Source organism: Halyomorpha halys, unplaced genomic scaffold (assembly GCF_000696795.3).
Source record: "Halyomorpha halys isolate HHAL.00 unplaced genomic scaffold, Hhal_1.1 Scaffold73.1, whole genome shotgun sequence".
Taxonomy (NCBI): domain Eukaryota; kingdom Metazoa; phylum Arthropoda; class Insecta; order Hemiptera; family Pentatomidae; genus Halyomorpha; species Halyomorpha halys.
Window position 1 is genome coordinate 907,883 of NW_027104949.1, and position 19,537 is coordinate 927,419.

General features: G+C 31.1%; 1 protein-coding gene across 1 annotated transcript in view; it reads left to right on the forward strand.

The window, feature by feature from the left end:
- LOC106692838 (uncharacterized) overlaps positions 1-17,401 on the forward strand; it is a 30,130-nt gene extending 12,729 nt beyond the window's left edge. The window contains exons 3-7 of the mRNA XM_014439038.2: positions 860-979; positions 6,057-6,289; positions 9,254-9,449; positions 12,579-12,718; positions 17,022-17,401. Of these exons, the coding sequence (XP_014294524.1) occupies positions 860-979; positions 6,057-6,289; positions 9,254-9,449; positions 12,579-12,718; positions 17,022-17,091 (759 nt within the window). The 3' untranslated portion in view covers positions 17,092-17,401. The remainder of the gene's footprint in view (positions 1-859; positions 980-6,056; positions 6,290-9,253; positions 9,450-12,578; positions 12,719-17,021) is intronic.
- The last annotated feature ends 2,136 nt before the right edge of the window (positions 17,402-19,537 follow it).

Here is a 19,537-nt window from a genome sequence, read left to right on the forward strand (position 1 = left end):
TATATAAAATTAAATTAAATGAAAAGAATAAACATATTTACAAAATTAATGAGATATATAAAATTAAATTAAATGAAAAGAATAAACATATTTACAAAATATATAAAATAAAATTCTGTTTGACGACTCGGATAGGTCAGAGACGAGGTGGGTCCTAAAGAGAATAGTATCAGTCAGAGAGATGTTTCCTAGTCCAAATTGTTCAAAAGTTTGTGGGCCTACGTGTAGACGAGCTCTATAATGCAGGCAGTAATCAAAACTTGATTAAACTGATCCTCACAATGGTATACATGAAAGGAGTGAATCGTATTCACAATCTACTAAAATGTTCAGACACCACAAAATTTATGCAGACCGGGACTGATTATACATACATGTTTTCAACACTATTATGATATCTTTAATGTTAGTTATTCTCTAATCATTCTGTACATCCTTTTATTCATTGGTTGTTATCTTTTTTTTATTCTTAGCCATGATAAAGGCATGCAATTCTGCCCGAAACGTTGGCACTAATAAATAAGTTTTTATTTTTTTGTGTACCTCACTTATCGCACCCCAATCTTCTCCTCACTTTTAAAGTTACATGTTAATTCATCAAGCAAAAGTTTTGTTTTTAATTATTCTATCCTGATATGTTGAATGTTGTCTAGTCGATCAAATAAAATCGAATAGACTATAGTAAAGAGTCGTGCACAGACCTGGCTGCAATCTGTAACGCATCATATTATATTTTCTTTGTTTACATTTTTATTGAATACAATTATGAGTTACTGTCCAACCCATAAGTATTTTTAACAGAGATAGAGTAAAAAATTAACATTTTAAATTATTATTGGTTTTGATATTTTTTGTTTAGGCCTACGAATACGTCCGTACGCTTCTCAGATACAAAAAGACAATTCCTGGTCTTCAGATTTCTTTTTTGGCCCCAGAGGGAGACTTCAGGCTTGGTGTATTATTCTTCCTTATTGATGGAGTAAGAAAGAAATAAGCACATACTTTTAATAAAATTTTGTTACTGCTATAAAAAAAGTATTGTTTTAATTTATTTAATATTTGTGTTTATGGATTATTTGTATGTTTTATTTATAGTGTGTAAGCAAGTAAACGTTTTATTTTTTATTTATATTGGAAGATTGAAAATGTTTATATTTTTTAAACATAAATATATTACACACTAAATATAAATGAAATAATCCATTATTTTCAACTAGTACTAGAGCCCAAGAGTTAGTCCAGTTAGTTCACCCCAATTTTCGATTACTTTAGGGAAAACTACGTATAATTACTAGTCAAAATTGATGAGTCTGCCAAGTATAGATCTGGGGAATAAAAAATGGCGGCTGTTTCAAAATCTTAACAAACAATAATATTTCATTCGAAGCACTAAATCTTTACAACTACCAACACTAGAAAATCTAAAAGAACATTATTTAAAGAAGAGTAAATTTGCTGAAATATTAGTCCGATTTTTACGTTCGATAGTTTTCGAGATATAGCTTTTTAAAAAGCAACATTTCATAAAAATGTTGTACAGAACGTACTGAAAGATCAGTAGTTAGTTCATTTATTTTGAAAAATCTTTATCTCAAAAACCATTTGACCTACAGATGTCTGTTAGCACTCAATTTAAAGCTAGTTTAATGGACTATGTTTAATACGTTTATCGTCGTAGGATTAGTAGTTTTCATGATATTTGCTAAAATAAATTAATTTATAGTTGTTCAGACAAATTTTCATTTGCCAAATTTATATTCATATGCGAAAACTACTATCCCTACGAAGATAAGTGTCATAAACTACTTTATAGTAAGTTAAATTTCCTTTATTTTGAGTGCTAGCAAACATATGTTCGTCTTATGGATCTAGAGATATATTTTTCTCAAAAATCAAATATTTTATAGGAACAACTAGAAATTTATTTGGCCAAATATCATAAAAACTACTGCTCCTACAAAGATAAACATTATAAACTATTTTATTGTAAATTTAACTAGCTTTAATTTGGTCGCTGGCAGACATCTGTACGTCTAATGGTTTCTGAAATAAATTTTTTCGAAACTCAAACTATAAATCAATTTACTTTAGCAAATACCATGAAAACTACTATTCCTACAAAGGTAAAGGTCATAAACTTCTTTATAGTTCATTAAACTAGCTTTAATTTGAGTGCTAATAGACATCTGTACGTCACATAGTTCTTGAGATATAGATTTCTCAAAATAAATTAACTAACTACTAATCTTTCAGTAGATTTTTAAGAAATATTGCTTTTTAAAAAGCAATATCTCGAGAACGGTTGGACGCAAATAGCTCTATTAGGACTCACATTTCAGCAAATTTACTCTCCTTTAAATAATGTTTTTTTAGACTTTCTAGTTTTGTTGGTATTTTTCAAGATATAGAGCTCCGAATGAAAAGTTCATTTTTTTAAGGTTTTGAAACACCCGCTATTTTTTATTTGCCCCACCTATACTTGGCAGACTCATCAGTTTTGACTAGTAATCATACACAGTTTAATTAAAGTAATCAAAAATTGGAGTGAGATAACTGGCTTTATTCCTTCCCGGCTCTTGTACTATGAGGCCTCGTAACAACTAGTTTTATGTATCGCACTGTGCCTGCTTACGAGTGCGATCTAAGACTGTGTCGCTAAGCCGTCAATAACCTACGGCTATCATCTACACGACTTTCATCCTCAACTTAAGGTCAGATAGACATTATTTTCTTATCCTTCGGCAGGACTCATTAATTTACAATCGATCATAAAACTATTTTTTGTTGAAGACCTCTCTTGTGTTTTTGTTTAGTTTAAAATATTTGATTCTTTATATTTTCTTTATTGTTTCCTTTATTATAAAATCTTTATACCTCATTTATACTAAAAATGATTTATTTACGTCAAAAACTTTACCCTGGAAATCACACTGCATTTCTCGTCGAACCATAGCTACTCTAACGCAATTAAATAGAATCCGTTATCTTCTTCCACTCTTAGTTTCCCTTCTTGTTTATAGTTTTGTTTATCTCCCACTCTGACTATGGCTTCCTGGTATATGGTGGACTCTGGAATAATCTCGAATTTTAGAGATACGCACATAACCCAGTATTACGCCGAGCTGAAGTGGCTCTATCCATCCTCCCGATGCCAGTATTTCATAGCTTCCTTTCTATTCCTAATAAATAGAACTAGCACCTCTCCTGTATCCTAGAAAACCTGCAATTCAAATTATCAATCCAATCCTGCCAGGTCCCGTTTATCTGACATATACCCTCCACCTCACCGAACCGCTGCGTTTGATAAATCATTCTTTACCCGAGCTGCATATCACTGGAACTCCATTCCCTCTAACATACGTCATTTACCAACCCTTCCCTTGTTTAAAACCCTTTAATTAATTACCCCATATTTAATTATATTTTACTTACCAATCTAATTCGATATTATAATAGTACAGATGTAACTATCTTTTTGTTTTATTTTTATGTATTCAGTCAATTAGTTTTTTTTATTGTTTTTTTTATCTTTGTATCTAAAATTATTTATGTTTTAAAATTGAAATTATCAAATAATTGTTCTAAAGGGCCTATTTCAACAATAATGAACTATTTTTCATTTAATTTCATTATTGAAACAAGCAGAACTTTGTCCTTGGGAAATTCCTTTTGACATTGGATTCCGTAACAAGCAACATGGGTTCTCAGGCGGTCAGATCTTGATTTGTGGATATCATATAAATTTTATTTCTTCTAAATTTTTCAGATTTATTTTTCCTTTAAAAAAAAACATTGTCTTCAAGCATATCGGAGTTAACCCCCGAAAAAAGTGCTAAAGCATTAACGAAGCTGTTAAACGATATTTTAAAAGAAATTCAAGGTATTTGGGAGTCAACCAAGGCTGCTGAAGATTTAACCAAATTTCCGACCTTCAGGGGGAAGTTTCGTGGCCTTGGCAATTTGTTTCAAAATTATACAAATAATTGAGATAATTTATGAGAGCTCTATATTAAAATAACAAGTAAAAGGAATTCTAACTTTTTTTGTCTTGTAGAAGAAGACCTCTTGTTTGTTTCTGTTTAGTTCAGAATAATTAAGCAAAAGAAACAATATTGCTAAAAAATGTATTTGTTTCATTTAATTTCAGTAACACTACTAAGCGCGTGGCTACTAACTCTAAGGATCCGAGTTCCAATCCGGCTGGGCAGAAAATTGTTTTCTGTTACACTGTAGCCCTTAGTCAACTCCTGTGGGTTCTGGAGTGCTCTCAGCCTCTTAAACAGGGTACCCTTAATTGGGTAAAAATCTGGCGGTCGACCGTAATTCTGATCTAATCACCTCCTTGCACAACTGTTAGTCTAGTAATAGTATTTTAACACTACTAATCCAATATATATATATACATTATTTATGCAATTGACAATTATATATTTATATATTTTCGTTTTTGTGCAATATTTTGATTACATAACTGAATGTTATTTTCAATCTTTCAATTAACAATCACTAATATCAAGGAGAACCTGCAATTGTTCAGCGTTACTCCGTGCACTAGCATATAGTTATTTATATATTATTTATTATAGAAATATATCACCATATATGATAGTTTATATATAATTTATTTATTAATTTATCTGATTAACTAAAAATTTTTTTTTATTTATAAATTTAAAATATAAGTTAAAAATGTATAGTATATATTAAGGTTTGCTACCTCAGAGAGATAGAATTTTTTTTTTTTTTATTTATGAATATTAAAGCTTTCGGTGTCCAGCAGCGTCGGATGCATCTCTATTTAACAATTTTAAAATAAGTTATTATAACATATTGCCACAAAATCAAATTATAATTAGTTAAATAGAAATTATCTATAAGACAATTCTTATTGGTAAGTACCTCATAGATAATTATTTGTTGAATTTACCCTTTTCAAAGATTCCTACAGTATATTACTAGATCTTACATTTCTTTTTAACATTTAATATGAAAACTAGACCTCCACATTTTCCTCAAGATAGTTTCCTCGGTCCTATTCTACACAGTATATACAGCTGATGTCCCAACCAATCCTAACACTATCCTCACCACGTATGCCGATGACACATGTGTGCTCACTGTTAATAGTAACACTTTAATTGTATCCCAAACTCTCCAATCCCATATCACAGCTCTCGAAGAATGGTTTCGTAATTAGAGGATTATAATAAATCCCACCAAATCACCTTTACCCTTCGTCGTAAACCTAGCGACTGCCCTACACTCTCCTTTAATAATGTTAATCTTACCCCTGTCGAACATATCCGCTACCTTGGACTACATCTGGACTAACCTGGAATCCTCACATAAGAATGAAAAGACAAGAAACTGCATGTCGATTTCGACTATTATAGCACTTACTGACTATAAGATCTATTTGGACAAACGGAGTTGAGCTTTGGGGCTTCACTAAACCTTCAAATTCCTTTTGTATTCAATCCCTATAATCCAAAATCCCTCGTAAAATCCTCAATGCTCCTTTCTTTTTTACAACTAAAATCAACAATAAACACTTTAATATTCCATATGTAAAGAATCCAGCACGAACAAGTTATCAATCCTTCCTCCTAACCTTGCTTTCTTTTCAATTCCTGAAAATCCTCCGAGGTACCTGAAAAGAAGATGACCATAACACCTTCTAATGTAACAATATTATTAGACTGCTACCAATGGGTAGTTTCTCTACATGATTGTATCACGCCATTATAATCTAACATCAAATACTAACTAGATATATTTTATGTAAATATTATTATAAATGTCAATAAATAAAAAAATTAAAGTGAAAGCATTATTGAAAATCTATTTCTCAAAATTGTGTCCAGTCTTATAGTATTTTTTTTTTACCTGGAGTGTCATGGAGAATTTCTGGAAATTTGCTTTGTGTTATTTGGAATCCAGATCACAAATTTCAAATATTTTACCTCCAGTTTTATTCAGATCAATTTTTATTTTACTTCTTTTTTTTAGTAACATTGACCTATACTAAATTTATATATAATTTAATCTGATTTCAGGAGGACTTTGTAGGTTCAATTTATTGCGAAGATGAAGAGGCTAGGCAAGCGATGGAAGAAGCCTTAGTGTCGACTACATTAAACGTACCCTTTAAGAAAATGACTTTGCTCTCTGGTATGACCAATAACTCTTACCTCGCTGCCAAACCTTTAATCGATAGCAAAGGTTGGTCTGTGCTTGGAGGTATTATGTATTGGATGCCATGGCAAACTGCAAGGCAGATTACAGTTAAGTAAGTTTTCTTTCAACTTTTTACTTTGACTTATCTATAAATGGAATATACAGTAAGGCAAATTATTGCAATCGTACTAAATTCTAATTCGAATTTTTTATGGAAATGCATATTTTGAGGTGCCCTGAGTCTATCATTATTGTTTGGCAAACCTTTTGAATTACCCTTAACCACTAAAAACTTGACTTGACCGCAATTACAACGTTGGCTAAAATATAGGCCTATTACTTATTTCTTTAACTAATTTACTATACTGATACTAGAAGTGGGTTATTTATAAATAAAACTGTTACTAAATTGCCATTGATAAAAATTTTATTTATTAATAAAAAAATATCAATCTAATAATTGTTTCCATGACAAATTATTTATAACTAGTATTTGCCCAGGATAACCAACTCGTTCTCTACATATATCTTTCCAGTGAAGACCTCCAAACCCCTAATCTATTAATCTTAACACAATCCTCCCATCTACGTTCAGTGTTTATTAACAATCATGAGAAATAGTTGACCGTGGATGACTTATACGAAGAGAAGATGGTTGGGGGGTGCGATCAAAATAAAACTGATAAGTTGAAGAAACTTATTTTATCGTGCCAACGTTTCGGCCAGAATTACCTACAATTACCTATGTATACATTTTATTTTCCACTTCTTTCATAACTTTTTTTTATTGATTCCATTCTGTACAATTATTTACTTTATGCCATTCTGTTTAAATTTTATTTTCTGTAATCATTGGTTGTTATCTTGTTATGTTCTTAGCCCTGATGAAGGCTAGAAATCTGGCCAAAACGTTGGTACGATTAAATAAGTTACTTCAACTTATTTGTGTTTTATTTTGACCGCACCGGGATTCGTTCGTTACTAAGCCCTACAACCTTACATGCCCATATTATTCGCCGCAATGCTTTCACCTATGTTTTACAAAATACTTTATTTTCCAAAACCTTAAGGTGCTGTTCTTCTATTAGTGTAGGATATGTTTCGCTCGTTAATTTTAATTTTTAAATTTTTGGAACATCTACAATGCTGTACTCAGATTCACATATTTTCCTGACCCTTGGAAATTATCCATAATCAAAATGATTCCCAAACCTGGAAAGCCGCCAGAACACCCATCATCTTACTGTCCTATCTCTCTGTTACCTATCATGGGAAAAATCCTTGAGAAACTTATCTTAAAACGCCTGTACCCCATCCTAGATTCCAACCACATAATCCCAGTTTGGATTATGAACATCCCACTCCACTATCCAGCAATACCATCCTATGGTTGATGCAGTCTCGTCTTCATTGGAGCGCGGAATGTACTGCTCGGGAGTCTTTCTTGATGTAGAACAGGCTTTTGACCGAGTCTGGCACCCAGGACTGCTATACAAGATCCATAAATTCCTACCCCCTATATTTTATCTCATTATCCGTTCTTATCTCTCAGACAGGTTATTTCAAGTAAATCACAACAGCTGTTAACGCCATAATATAATTACGTTGTAAATAGTATTTTTAGTATTTAGTTTTATATTTTTAGTTATATAGTTTTATTAGTATTTAATTTAGTTACATTTATTTTTATTTGTATTGTTTTATTTATATTTAGTTATTTGAAAAGAAAAATGTGTAAAATTATATTTGTTTGTAATAGTGAGTAATAGAGACAGTTGCTAGGGGTGATCATTGTTGCGTCACCTAGCTACGGACCGACCATCTTTGTTTTTTAGCAGTTGTGACTAATTAGTGGCCCTGATAGCGTCCTCAGCAGCTCTGTATGCGTTTATAGTTTAATAGTTTGGACATTTGTTGAGTGTTTCAGTCGTTATTACAATTCGAAACCAGACCTTTTCTGCGTTTCGACTTTAATATGGGCAGTTGCGACTAATTAGTGGTCCTGATAGCGTCCTCAGCAGCCCTGTCTGCGTTTGGTTGATAATAGTTTGGACATTTTTAGTGAGTTAGTGTGTCATTACAGTTCGGAACCAGACCTTTTCTGCGTTTCTGGCCCTTTGAGTGCAATATGAGTTGTTGCTAATCAATCGGCTCGTATAATTAATAAAAACAACTAGACCCTGTCTGCCCTCAATGAGTGCCAGTGTAGCCAGCCATCTTAGCTTTTGGGACATCGACTGTTTGTAAGCCATTGCACCAACTTTGGACCCGTTTGAGAGTTGCAGCGGAGTAATTAGCAATGGAGCTTCTACCTGCACATCTCGACAAGCAGAATATCTTCCTCTGACCTATCGGAGTGGATTAATCTTTTGACTTAGTGGATTAACCGTCGAACAGTATTTATTTTACATATTATTTTTTAATTTTTTTATTTGTAAATTAGTTTATTTTATTTTATTTTAATTTTCATAATTTATCTAATTTTATTTTTATCTAAAAGGCCTTTTTATTTTTGCTTGTATGTTTTATTTATGTTAGTTTTTAGTTTGTTTTTTTTACCATGTTTAAATTGAGCCAAATAAATGTTTAATCTGAGCCAGTTTGTTTTTTGTTCATTTTTAAGGCCTTCCAACAAAAAGACATAGTCGATTTGAAGTGGCTTTAACAACAGCACTTATTCATCCCTGTTTCGTCAGTCTCCTGGTGTACCTCAGGGTAATATCCTTGGTCCTATCCTATACAGTTTTTACAGCTGACATCCTAACACTATTCTCACCACGTATGCCGATGACACATGCCTATTGTCAGTGAATAATGATCCTTACATTGTATCCCAATCCCTCCAATTCCACTTCACCACCCTTGAAGAATGGTGCCAAAACTGGAGGATTAAAATAAATTCCAATAAATCCCACCAAATCATATTTACCCTTCGTCGTAAACCTTCGTCTTGTCCCACAGTATCTTTTAATAATACCCCACTTATTCCTGTTGAACAGATCCGTTACTCAGGACGTAGATAGAAAGACAGATATAGATAAATTACGACATAAAATCAATCATTTTTTTTTAATAGTTTGCCTGAAGGAGTGGAAATTAGAAAACTAAATCGAGAACACGCAGAACTTGTGAACAAAGAATGGCCACACAATTATCCCGGATCGCAAGCAATGATCGAAAGGCAGCTCGAGTTCAATTTTGGTCTAGGAGTATTCCGTGGAGATCATCTACTGTCTTGGGCAGTTCACTTCTTCTACGGAGGAGTTGGAGCTGTGAGTGTTAACGCTTAAATAACATTTCATATATTCATACCTTACATTTATATTAAATGTGTTTTATTTTATTTTTAATCAAATTTTCTAATTTTCTATTAAACAAGTAATATTTTTTTTATTATAGAGATACGACTATACTTTGTTGATATAACTTTCTTTTATACCTTTCCTTCCATGAAAAACCTCTCAACCACCCAAATCCACTTTTTTCTAACCTGGCTTCTCCTTCATTACGTAATAATCCTCCTGGGCGTCTGAAAAGAAGATGGCCTCGGGATCTTCTCCTCTAGAAATGTTATTGGAGTTCTATCAATGGGTATATTCTCTATATGTTTGTATCATGTCACTATCTCACCTACAGCAAATTTACTTGTTGTATATATGTTATACAGAAGTAAATATCAATAAATAAATGATTAAAAAAAACAAAAAAACTTTCTTTTGAGATACTGTTCCGAAGTTCCATAATAGGATTTTCCGCAGTTCTCTCCATAGGTGATTTAACATCCCCCAGAAAACAGAAAATAAAGTACTGGAAGATTATTGATTGACCGTGTGTAAAGATGAAAGGAATATGGTCCGGGTGCGGTCAAAAAAAACTCAAATAGTAGAAATATACTATTTTAATGAGCCAACGTTTCGCCCCACGTTGCAGGGTTTCTTCAGGGCTATTTTGACGGCAGTCAAAACAAAAAAAATGAATGATGAATGAAAAAATGAAACGATTTTTTTTTTTTTTTTTTTTTTACTGCCATCAAAATAGCCCTGAAGAAGCCCTGCAACGTGGGGCGAAACGTTGACTCATTAAAATAGTATATTTCTACTATTTGAGTTTTTTTTTTACCGCACCCGGACCATATTCCTTTCAGAAAATAAAGTAGTATACCTTTAATAATTTCATCTAATAAAATAATTTGCCAATGACTAAAGCAAACACTAACACTGACATAACCTAAATCCCAAGAAACCAACAGTAATAGATATTATATAATACCTTACATACCAAAACTCTCACAGAGTACATCAAAAACCCTAAACAGTAATAAAAACAAAAACATGGCCACTTTTTTTTTTTTTTTTTTTTCGTCGGCCCTACACTCCCATTGGAGTCCTATACTGCCCCTGTAGTTGTATTATGATAGAATGGAGATAAGGATGTAAATTATTATTATTTATATATATGTATATATAGTTGACCGTAAAAAATTATATATAAGAAGATCGTCAGGGTTGCGATCAAAAGAGAAGCAAAAATAGTTTACAACTATTTATTTTCCGACGTTTCGCCCCACTTTGTAGAGCTTCATCAGGGCTAAAAAGATACAAGAAAACTTAGAAAAATACGTAAAATATTCAGTTAAAAAAGTGCAGGAGACGTACATAAAAAAAAAAATAGAGATTAAATAAAGGTCTCGAAAGAATAATTATAAATAAAAAAATAATAATAATATTAAAATGATAATAAATGAGGAAAGAACAAGTCAGGACCACCTACCTGTTCAAAGGTAAAGGTTGAACAGAAGGCGGCAATAAAGCGGAAGCGTGGAGGAGTGGGGAGGAGGTGGCTAGCCGTTTAACGGCTATATTTATATTTCAAATATGTCGCGTATACAGGAAGTAGTCATAAGATATGACGAAAAATGAAAAAGAATAAGAGATAGATACAGAAATATGATTATAATAACTATAATAATTTTCTAATTTAGGAATAACTAAGTAAAATTAGAATGATACATATCTATTACTAATAATACGCGTATATACTGAAAAAATATAGTTAGGGTAGTTAATACAATATAGGATATAATAACAATGATTGTAAAAGAAGTAACTAATAATAAGTAAAAGTAAATCAAGAGTATTAAAAAATTAATTTAATTTAAGCATTAAAAATAAATTTTAATACTCTTTATCTACTTATTGTTGTAATATTTCCAGGTTTTTTTTTGTATCTTTTTAGCCCTGATGAAGCTCTACAAAGTGGGGCGAAACGTCGGAAAATAAATAGTTGTAAACTGTTTTTGTTTCTCTTTTGACCGCAACCCTGACCATCTTCTTATATATTATTATTTATTTTTAAAAATCTATTTTAGATTCTTCCATAAATTTGATCCCATACACGGCCATTTTACACCAATATACTACGAAAGACAAAAACAAAATAGAGCTACAATCTTATATAGTGTGAGAAATTCCCTGTGAAAAGAACTGCGGAAAATTCTATTACAAAAAAAAAAACCTAACAAATCTGACCAAACTGCTATTACCACACATTTCTTGCAAACAATACATAAATGCAAATTTAATACACCATATATCTTATAAAGGGAGTTTCAGGATTAAGTGGCCATACCGAAAATATGGTTTACAATTAATTAATAAAGTAGTAAGAACAAATAAATTGGTTTCATTTATTTCATATAACGTAAATAATTCATAACAATGAAAATCTTTAGGTGTGAATATCTCCTAAACAATGTGTTTGCAGATATATCTTCAGAAGAATTTTTTTTTTTGAGGTCCTTAGTTCATATTATCAATTTGGTCATTTAACCTTGACACAACCTGTATACGGAAAATTATTTTTTAACGGGGTTTCAACTCCCATCTTTAGCATTTCTATAAAGTTATTCTGTATTATTTGTTTTACGTTTTGAAGAAGTTAACAATTAACTGCTTAGCACATCATAAAATTTATATTATGAACAATTTTTGTTTGTTTTTTCAGTGGGATTTATTTTATTTTTTTAAAATCCATCAAAACGATGGGGAAAATAAACGGATTATTTTAGGGGCCTGGATGGTACAATTTTAAATTCTTGGGCAAATTTGTTTTTGGAGTCCGGGGGGATTTTTGGGCTGATATGATGCGACAGCTTACTATGAAGGTGTATATATGACAGTTAAACGTGGCAGTTAAGGACAGTTAGTCAACTGACTTTGATTGTAATATTAACGATCAAGCCAGACCCAGTGCGTCATAACTCTAACTTTCGCTAGTTATAGAATGATAGTGGATTTTGATTTGTACCATCTTAAATTCACTACAAAATAATAGTTTTTTTTAAGTCTATAATATATATATATATACATATATGTTTAAAAAAATAATAAATGTCCTTTTAGGTCCAAACTCTTAAAAGTGAAGGAAGAAAAGGTTATGCCAAAGCGGTCGTACAAGCTATCTCAAAAAAACTTGGAGAAATGGAGATTGATGTTCACTTGAATGTGGTTGTAGGAAATGAGCCTGCGGAAGCTTTCTTCAAGTATGTTATAACACTTTGCTTTTATTCAACTGCTACTTGTGAATAAGAAAGTAAGGAGCGCTCCTGCTGGTCATTATAAGAAAGACTACAAATAGTACAAGAGTGCAAGAGGAGAAAAAAGGCACTTGTTTTACCCCAAATTTTGATTACTTTAATGAAAACTATATATAATTCCTAGTCAAAAATGGTGAGTATGTCAAGTATAGGTAGGGGGAATAAAAAATGGCGGCTGTTTCGAAATTGATTTGTCATTCGGAGCTGTATATCTTAAAAACTACCAACAACACTAAAAAATCTAAGAGTACATTATTTAAAGAAGAGTAAATTTGCTGAAATATTAGCCCAATACAGCTATTTACGTCCAATATCTCGAGATATAGCTTTTTAAACAGCAAAATTTCTTTAAAATCTACTGAAAGATTAGTAGTCAGTTAATTTATTTTGAGAAATCTATATCTCAGGAACTATGTAACGTGCAGATGTCTATTAGCACTCAAATTAAAGCAAGTTTAATGGACTATAAAGAAGTTCCCGACCTTTACCTTCGTAGAAATAGTAGTTTTCATGATATTTGCTTAAATAAATTGATTTATAGTGGTTCGGAAAATAATTTTGATTTATGAAAAACTTTATTTCAGAAACCACTGGACGTACTGATGTCGGCCAGCGCTCAAATCAAAGCTAGTTAAATTTACTTTAAAAAAGTTAATAATGTTTATCTTTGCAGGAGTAGTAGTTTTTATGATATTTGACAAAATAAACTCGGAAAATGTTAATTTCTAGTTGTTTGTATAAAATGTTGGATTTTTGAAAAAGATATATCTCTAGATCCATAAGACGCACATATGTCTGCCAACACTCAAAATAAAGGAAATCTAACTTACTATAAAGTAGTTTATGACACGTATCTTCGTAGGGGTAGTAGTTTTTATGATATTCACATATGAATATAAATTTGGCAAATGTAAATTTGTCCGAACAACTGTAAATCAATTTATTTTAGCAAATTTCATGTAAACTATTACTCCTACGGAGATAAACATCATAAACTAGTTTATAGCTCATTAAACTAGCTTTAATTTGAGTGCTAATAGACATCTGTACATCAAATGGTTTGTAAGATATACATTTTTCAAAATAAATTCACTAACTACTGATCTTTTAGCACGTCCCATACAACATTTTTATGAAATGTTGATTTTTAAAAAGCTACATCTCGAAACCTATTTAACCTAAATTACTCTATTAGGCCTCATATTTTAGAAAATTTACTCTTCTTTAAATGAAGTTCTCTTATGTTCTTGTGTTGTTCCTACTTTTTAAGATATAGAGCCCTGAATGAAAAATTAGTTTTTTTAATCCTTTGAAACAGCCGCCAATTTTTATTGCCCCTACCTATACTGGGCAGACTCATCAATTTTGACTAGTAATTATATATAGTTTTCATTAAAGTAATCATAAATTGGGGTGAGATAACTGCTTTTTTTCTCCTCTTGGGTTCTTGTACTATAAGGAGTGCTCCTGGTGGCTATTGTGAGGAAGACTATAAATAGTACAAGAGCGCAAGAGAAGAAAAAAGGCACTTGTTTTACCTCAAATTTTGATTACTTTAATGAAAAGTATGAATAATTACTAGTCAAAATTGATGAGTCTGCTCAGTATAGGTAGGGAGAATATAAAATGGCGGTTGTTTCAAAACCTTAAAAAAACATTATTTTTCATTCTGAGCTCTATATCTTTAAAATTACCAACAACACTAGAAAAGCTAAGAGAACATCATTTAAAGGAGAGTGTTTTAAAAAACATTATTTCATAAAAAAATGTATTGAAAGATCAGTTGTTAGTGAACTTAGTTTAATTAGTAACTTTATAAAAAAAAATATAAAGTAGTTTAGGATGTTTATTTTCATAAGAACAGTAGTTTTCATGATATTTGCAAAAATAAATTGATTCATAGTTGTTCCGACAAATTTTCATGTGCAAAATTTATATTCATATGAGAATATCATAAAAACTACTACCTGTATAAAGATACATGTCATAAATTAATTTATAGTAAGTTAAATTACCTTAGTTTTGAGTGCTGCCATACATATGTAGTTCTTGGGATATATTTTTTTCAAAATCAAACATCTTATCCGAACAGCTAAAAATTAACATTTTGTGAATTTATTTTGTCAAATATCATAAAAACTACTTCTGGTACAAGGATAAACGTTATAAAAGATTTTGTAGGAAATTTAACTAGCTTTAACTTGAGTGCTGGCACACCTGTGTAGTCGAATAGTTCTTCAGATATAATTTTTCTTAAATCAAACTTATTATTCGAACAACTATAAATCAATTTATTATAGCAAATATAATGAAAAGTACTACTCTTCCAAAGATAAACCTCAGGAACTACTTAATAGTACATTCAACTATCTTTAATTTGAGTTTTAATAGACATCTGTATGCCAAATTGTTTTTGAGATATAGATATTTTAAAATAAATTCACTAATCTTTCAGTAAATTTTTATGAAATATTTCTTTTTAAAAAGCTATATCTCGAGAACTATTGCTCAACGTAAATACTGCTCAACGTAAATACTGCTCAACATAAATAGCTCTGTTAGGTCTAATATTTTAGCAAATTTACTCTACTTTAAATGATACACTCTTAGGTTTTCTAATGTTGTTGGTAGTTTTAAAGATAGAGAGCTCTAAATGAAAAATTTATGTTTTGAAACAGCTGCCATTTTTTATTCCTTAACATATACTTGGCGACCCATCAATTTCGATTAGTATTAATAAATAGATTTCATTAAAGTAATAAAAAATAGGGGGAGATAACTGCCTTTTTTTCTTGCTGGCTCTTGTACTAAAAGGTGGTTTACCAAACTATGGCAAATTCAAGCTTGTGGATGAGTTAAATCGATTGGCTGGTATAACTCAGGTATGACAAGCTGTATCTACACACTTGTGCTCAATTAGCATTGTTTTGTTTCATTTTATTGAAGAGAATGAATACAAATTTCCGCATATTAAGGGTATTAAATATTAGCATACAATATGTATAGTAATAGAAGAACAAAAGATAAAAAAACAAAAAAACAGAAAGAAAATAGAAAGAAAAGAAAATGATAGCAATTGTGCTCACTGAATTAAAAGAAAAAATAATTATGATAATATATATATTAACAGAAGAAAATATTATCATGATCTGTATAAATAAAAACATGAATCTATATCAAAAATATAACTGATCAAAAAATAATAATTTAATTATAAAAAAAAGAAAATTAAATATAGATTTTTGTTTGGTTAATTGAATTAACAAATATCTGATAAAAAATCTAGAATGAAAGTTAAATTTATAGGAGATGGTTTTCTTTTTTATAATAAAAATAGTGGATGAGATAATTGGGAGTGCAGTCTGTAACAAGAACACAAATAAATAAAAACTTATTGGTTAGTCCCAAGGTTTCGACCAGATTTTCAAGCCTTTATCAGGACTAAGGACACAAGACAACAATTATAATGAATAAGAGGATAATTAGAAAATAACTGGCATTATAGATACATAAATAGTGTTGGAAGACATGTATAGTCTAAGTATTACAAGAAGATAAAGGCTGTATGAGAAAAATAATAAATACAACTATAAAACATATATGTACCTACATGATGAGCTGTAAATAGTTAACTCTAGATTAATATGAGAAGATGGCTGCACCCCTGACCGTGTTCTTCTCACAATGCTTTATTTCCCATTTTTTCCATCACTTTATTTTAAATAATTTTGTACATATATTTACTAACTATATTTTCATATGTCTTTTATTATTTGTTCTTTCCTCTTACTTAACTTTATTATTACTCTTCTCATACAACACTTATTTTCTTATAATACTTGGACTAAGCATGTCTTTCAATGTTAATCTTTAGTTATCAAGGATTTGTACAAGACTTTGATTTACGGCGAGTGGCAAACATGCAGATTTGGGCACATTAGGCTCCACAGGCATGTTAGGTTAAGAGTAGGGGACATCCGAGATGCTATACTTGCAAGCCAAGTATGTAGTTAAACAAACCTTGCTTTTCGTTTGTTGTTTTATTTTATTTATTTTTTAAGTAAAAATTAAAGTTTACTAGCTGACCAAACCTTTATGGTTGTTCCTCATGACCAAAGAAAGAGAAGTCTTTTTGTGTGGTAGAAAATGAAAGAAAATGTCCTCAGAATCCAAAATATTACCTCTTATTTTACATTAAGGCTTCAATGAGAGTAACAGCTTTCTGCAATAATGTGATGTATTGTTTCAGGGCGTTGGGATTCGAAATCGCTTATAATTGCGAATGGGCAATGGATGGCATGTTCAACAAACTTCACTGAACTGAATTAGTTCTCTTCTTCAGAACTCTGTGAGCTCCTCTTATTCTAACTATAAGGATTCCTGGTCTCTTATCCAGTTTGAATTACCGTAATGGAAGCTTAAGTTGATTTCATTACTCACTGTTTTTGGAATAGACAGAGAAAACCTTTATTAAAAAAAGTTGAGCTGCCCAACTGCATCGGGCTGTCAGATACACAGCATACTTATTAAATCTAGTCAGACAATCTTTATTTAATTCTTAAAAAATATAAGCATAGTACTGTAAATTTATATATATAATAGTAATACATGTTTTTTTTGTTTATCATTTCTATTCTTTTATTTTTTTCTTTCTGTACTTTGTTTTTCTCCCTTTTTACATATTTCCTCCCTGAACCCAATACATATTTCCTTTTTAACAAATATAGAATAAAATATAAATAATATACCAATACATACACATACAAATTTAAAAATCATATTTTCACATCATAAATACTATTTAATTAAAATCTTAAAAAATAATAATGAATAATTTATCTACAAGGATATAACTACATGCATAAATTCAAATACAGATTTTTTTTTTATGATCCTCTGAAACAGAAATAGACATGAATGAGTCAATGCATTATGTGAAGGAGAAGCACAATTCAAATTGAGTACTAGCTTTTTCTCCTGTGGGTACTTGAAGGTCTTAGTGAAAAACTTATCTTTGTAATGAGATGCTCATTCTGTTGAAACTCTGACTATACTATCTGGAGGTGAGGGGCCTCCGCAAAGTGATTTGTTATGAACAGATAGATAATTAAATAAATAAAGTAAAACATAATAATAAGGAAGAAGAAAGAAAATGAAAGAGGGGGGAAGGGAGGTATGAGAAGAAAGAACTTAAGGAAGGGTAATGTTGATAGGATTTCTGGGGCCCTTCCTGCCCTGCCACCTCGCAGGAAGGGGAATGGGGTGTATGAGCGGAATAAAGAGTTAAAGGAAGCAGGAAGGTTGTCAAAGAATTTAATATGTCTTCGTATGATGAGCTGTTGTACTGTTTCTAGTTGTAGATGTGCATCATGATATGTCTCTCTAGTGATGTTTTTGTTATCATGTAAACATGTTTTAACATGACCATAGCTTAACCACTGCTACATGTACTATCAACTATTATGCAAGAAACAGGGCATTGCTACAATGCACATTGCTACAACAGTAGATACTGTTATGACAGATGTAGTAGGTGTAAAATGGTATCTATAGCGGATGACACAAATTTTTACTCTACAGAATATAATGAAACATTTGAAAGTTGATTCCAAATAATAAATTGTGCAATGTTTTACGAAGTCCAGTTATTACATACTTGACTCATAGTTGAAGAAGGAGGGATACTCATATTTTGGAGGGAGGAAATCAAGAGGGGATAACTGAACCATGGAGTAAGTCCACCTATCAATATAATTCTTCAGCATCATTCAATCATAGACCTATCATTCAAAATTAACTAACACACCTGTTGTTTTGGCCACCCCCTACTTCAACTGTAATTTATACAATAGATTCTTTGTTTAAATTAATTATATGTAATTTATCACTATTTTATACAGTCCACTAAAATCAAACCAGTGAAGGAGTGCCTGGCATTAGGTTGAAGCCACACTTTGTACCCACCTCTAACCATAGTTCAGGTCTTCATCATTGCTATCACGAAATTGCACCTGTTAGAACTGCTACTGACATTAAAAATATTGAATTTAATTTTCTTATGATTAAAAATTATACTGGACCAGGCAGCCTTCTTTATCATTTACCATAATTTACTTTTAACCAGCTATCACTTACCATAACTTAATATCAATATTATTATATTAAAAAAAAAAAGAAATATCCTATACATTCTTTTAAAAACCTGATATTAGCTTTGTTTGAGGAAGACTCCTTCATATTTTGAATAGAAATTCAAGATACTGACATCTAACAGCAGCCACATGAAGCAGTAAGAGTCTAGATAGCCATCTTGGCCTCTACAACAGAAAAGAGCCACATCATTTTCTGGCTGAGATCAATCACTCAGGATGAGTGAGTAATTCTTCAACCCAACCAGGCAGAGGGGCATAATCAAGATGAGGGAACAGAACATAATTGAACAACAAGACTTCAAGATAAATCAAAATCTATTTGGGAGAGAAGAGAGGAACCAGCATAATAGAAAAGAAGAACCAGTATTTTTTTCATCAAAATCTAACAGCCCATCACCAATCAACTACCAAGTCAATTTTAATATCATTTATTATTCCATGTAACCCATTCAAATCAATTATCAACTTAAATCCAACCGTTACTAATGCAGATTGTACACCCTTTTTACTTAACCACATAGCATCAATCGGGTGCAAACTCATTCAAGAATGGAGGTTTATTTTGGTTTTATTTGCCATGCATAATTTATTTCATATCCATCTCAAATATAGT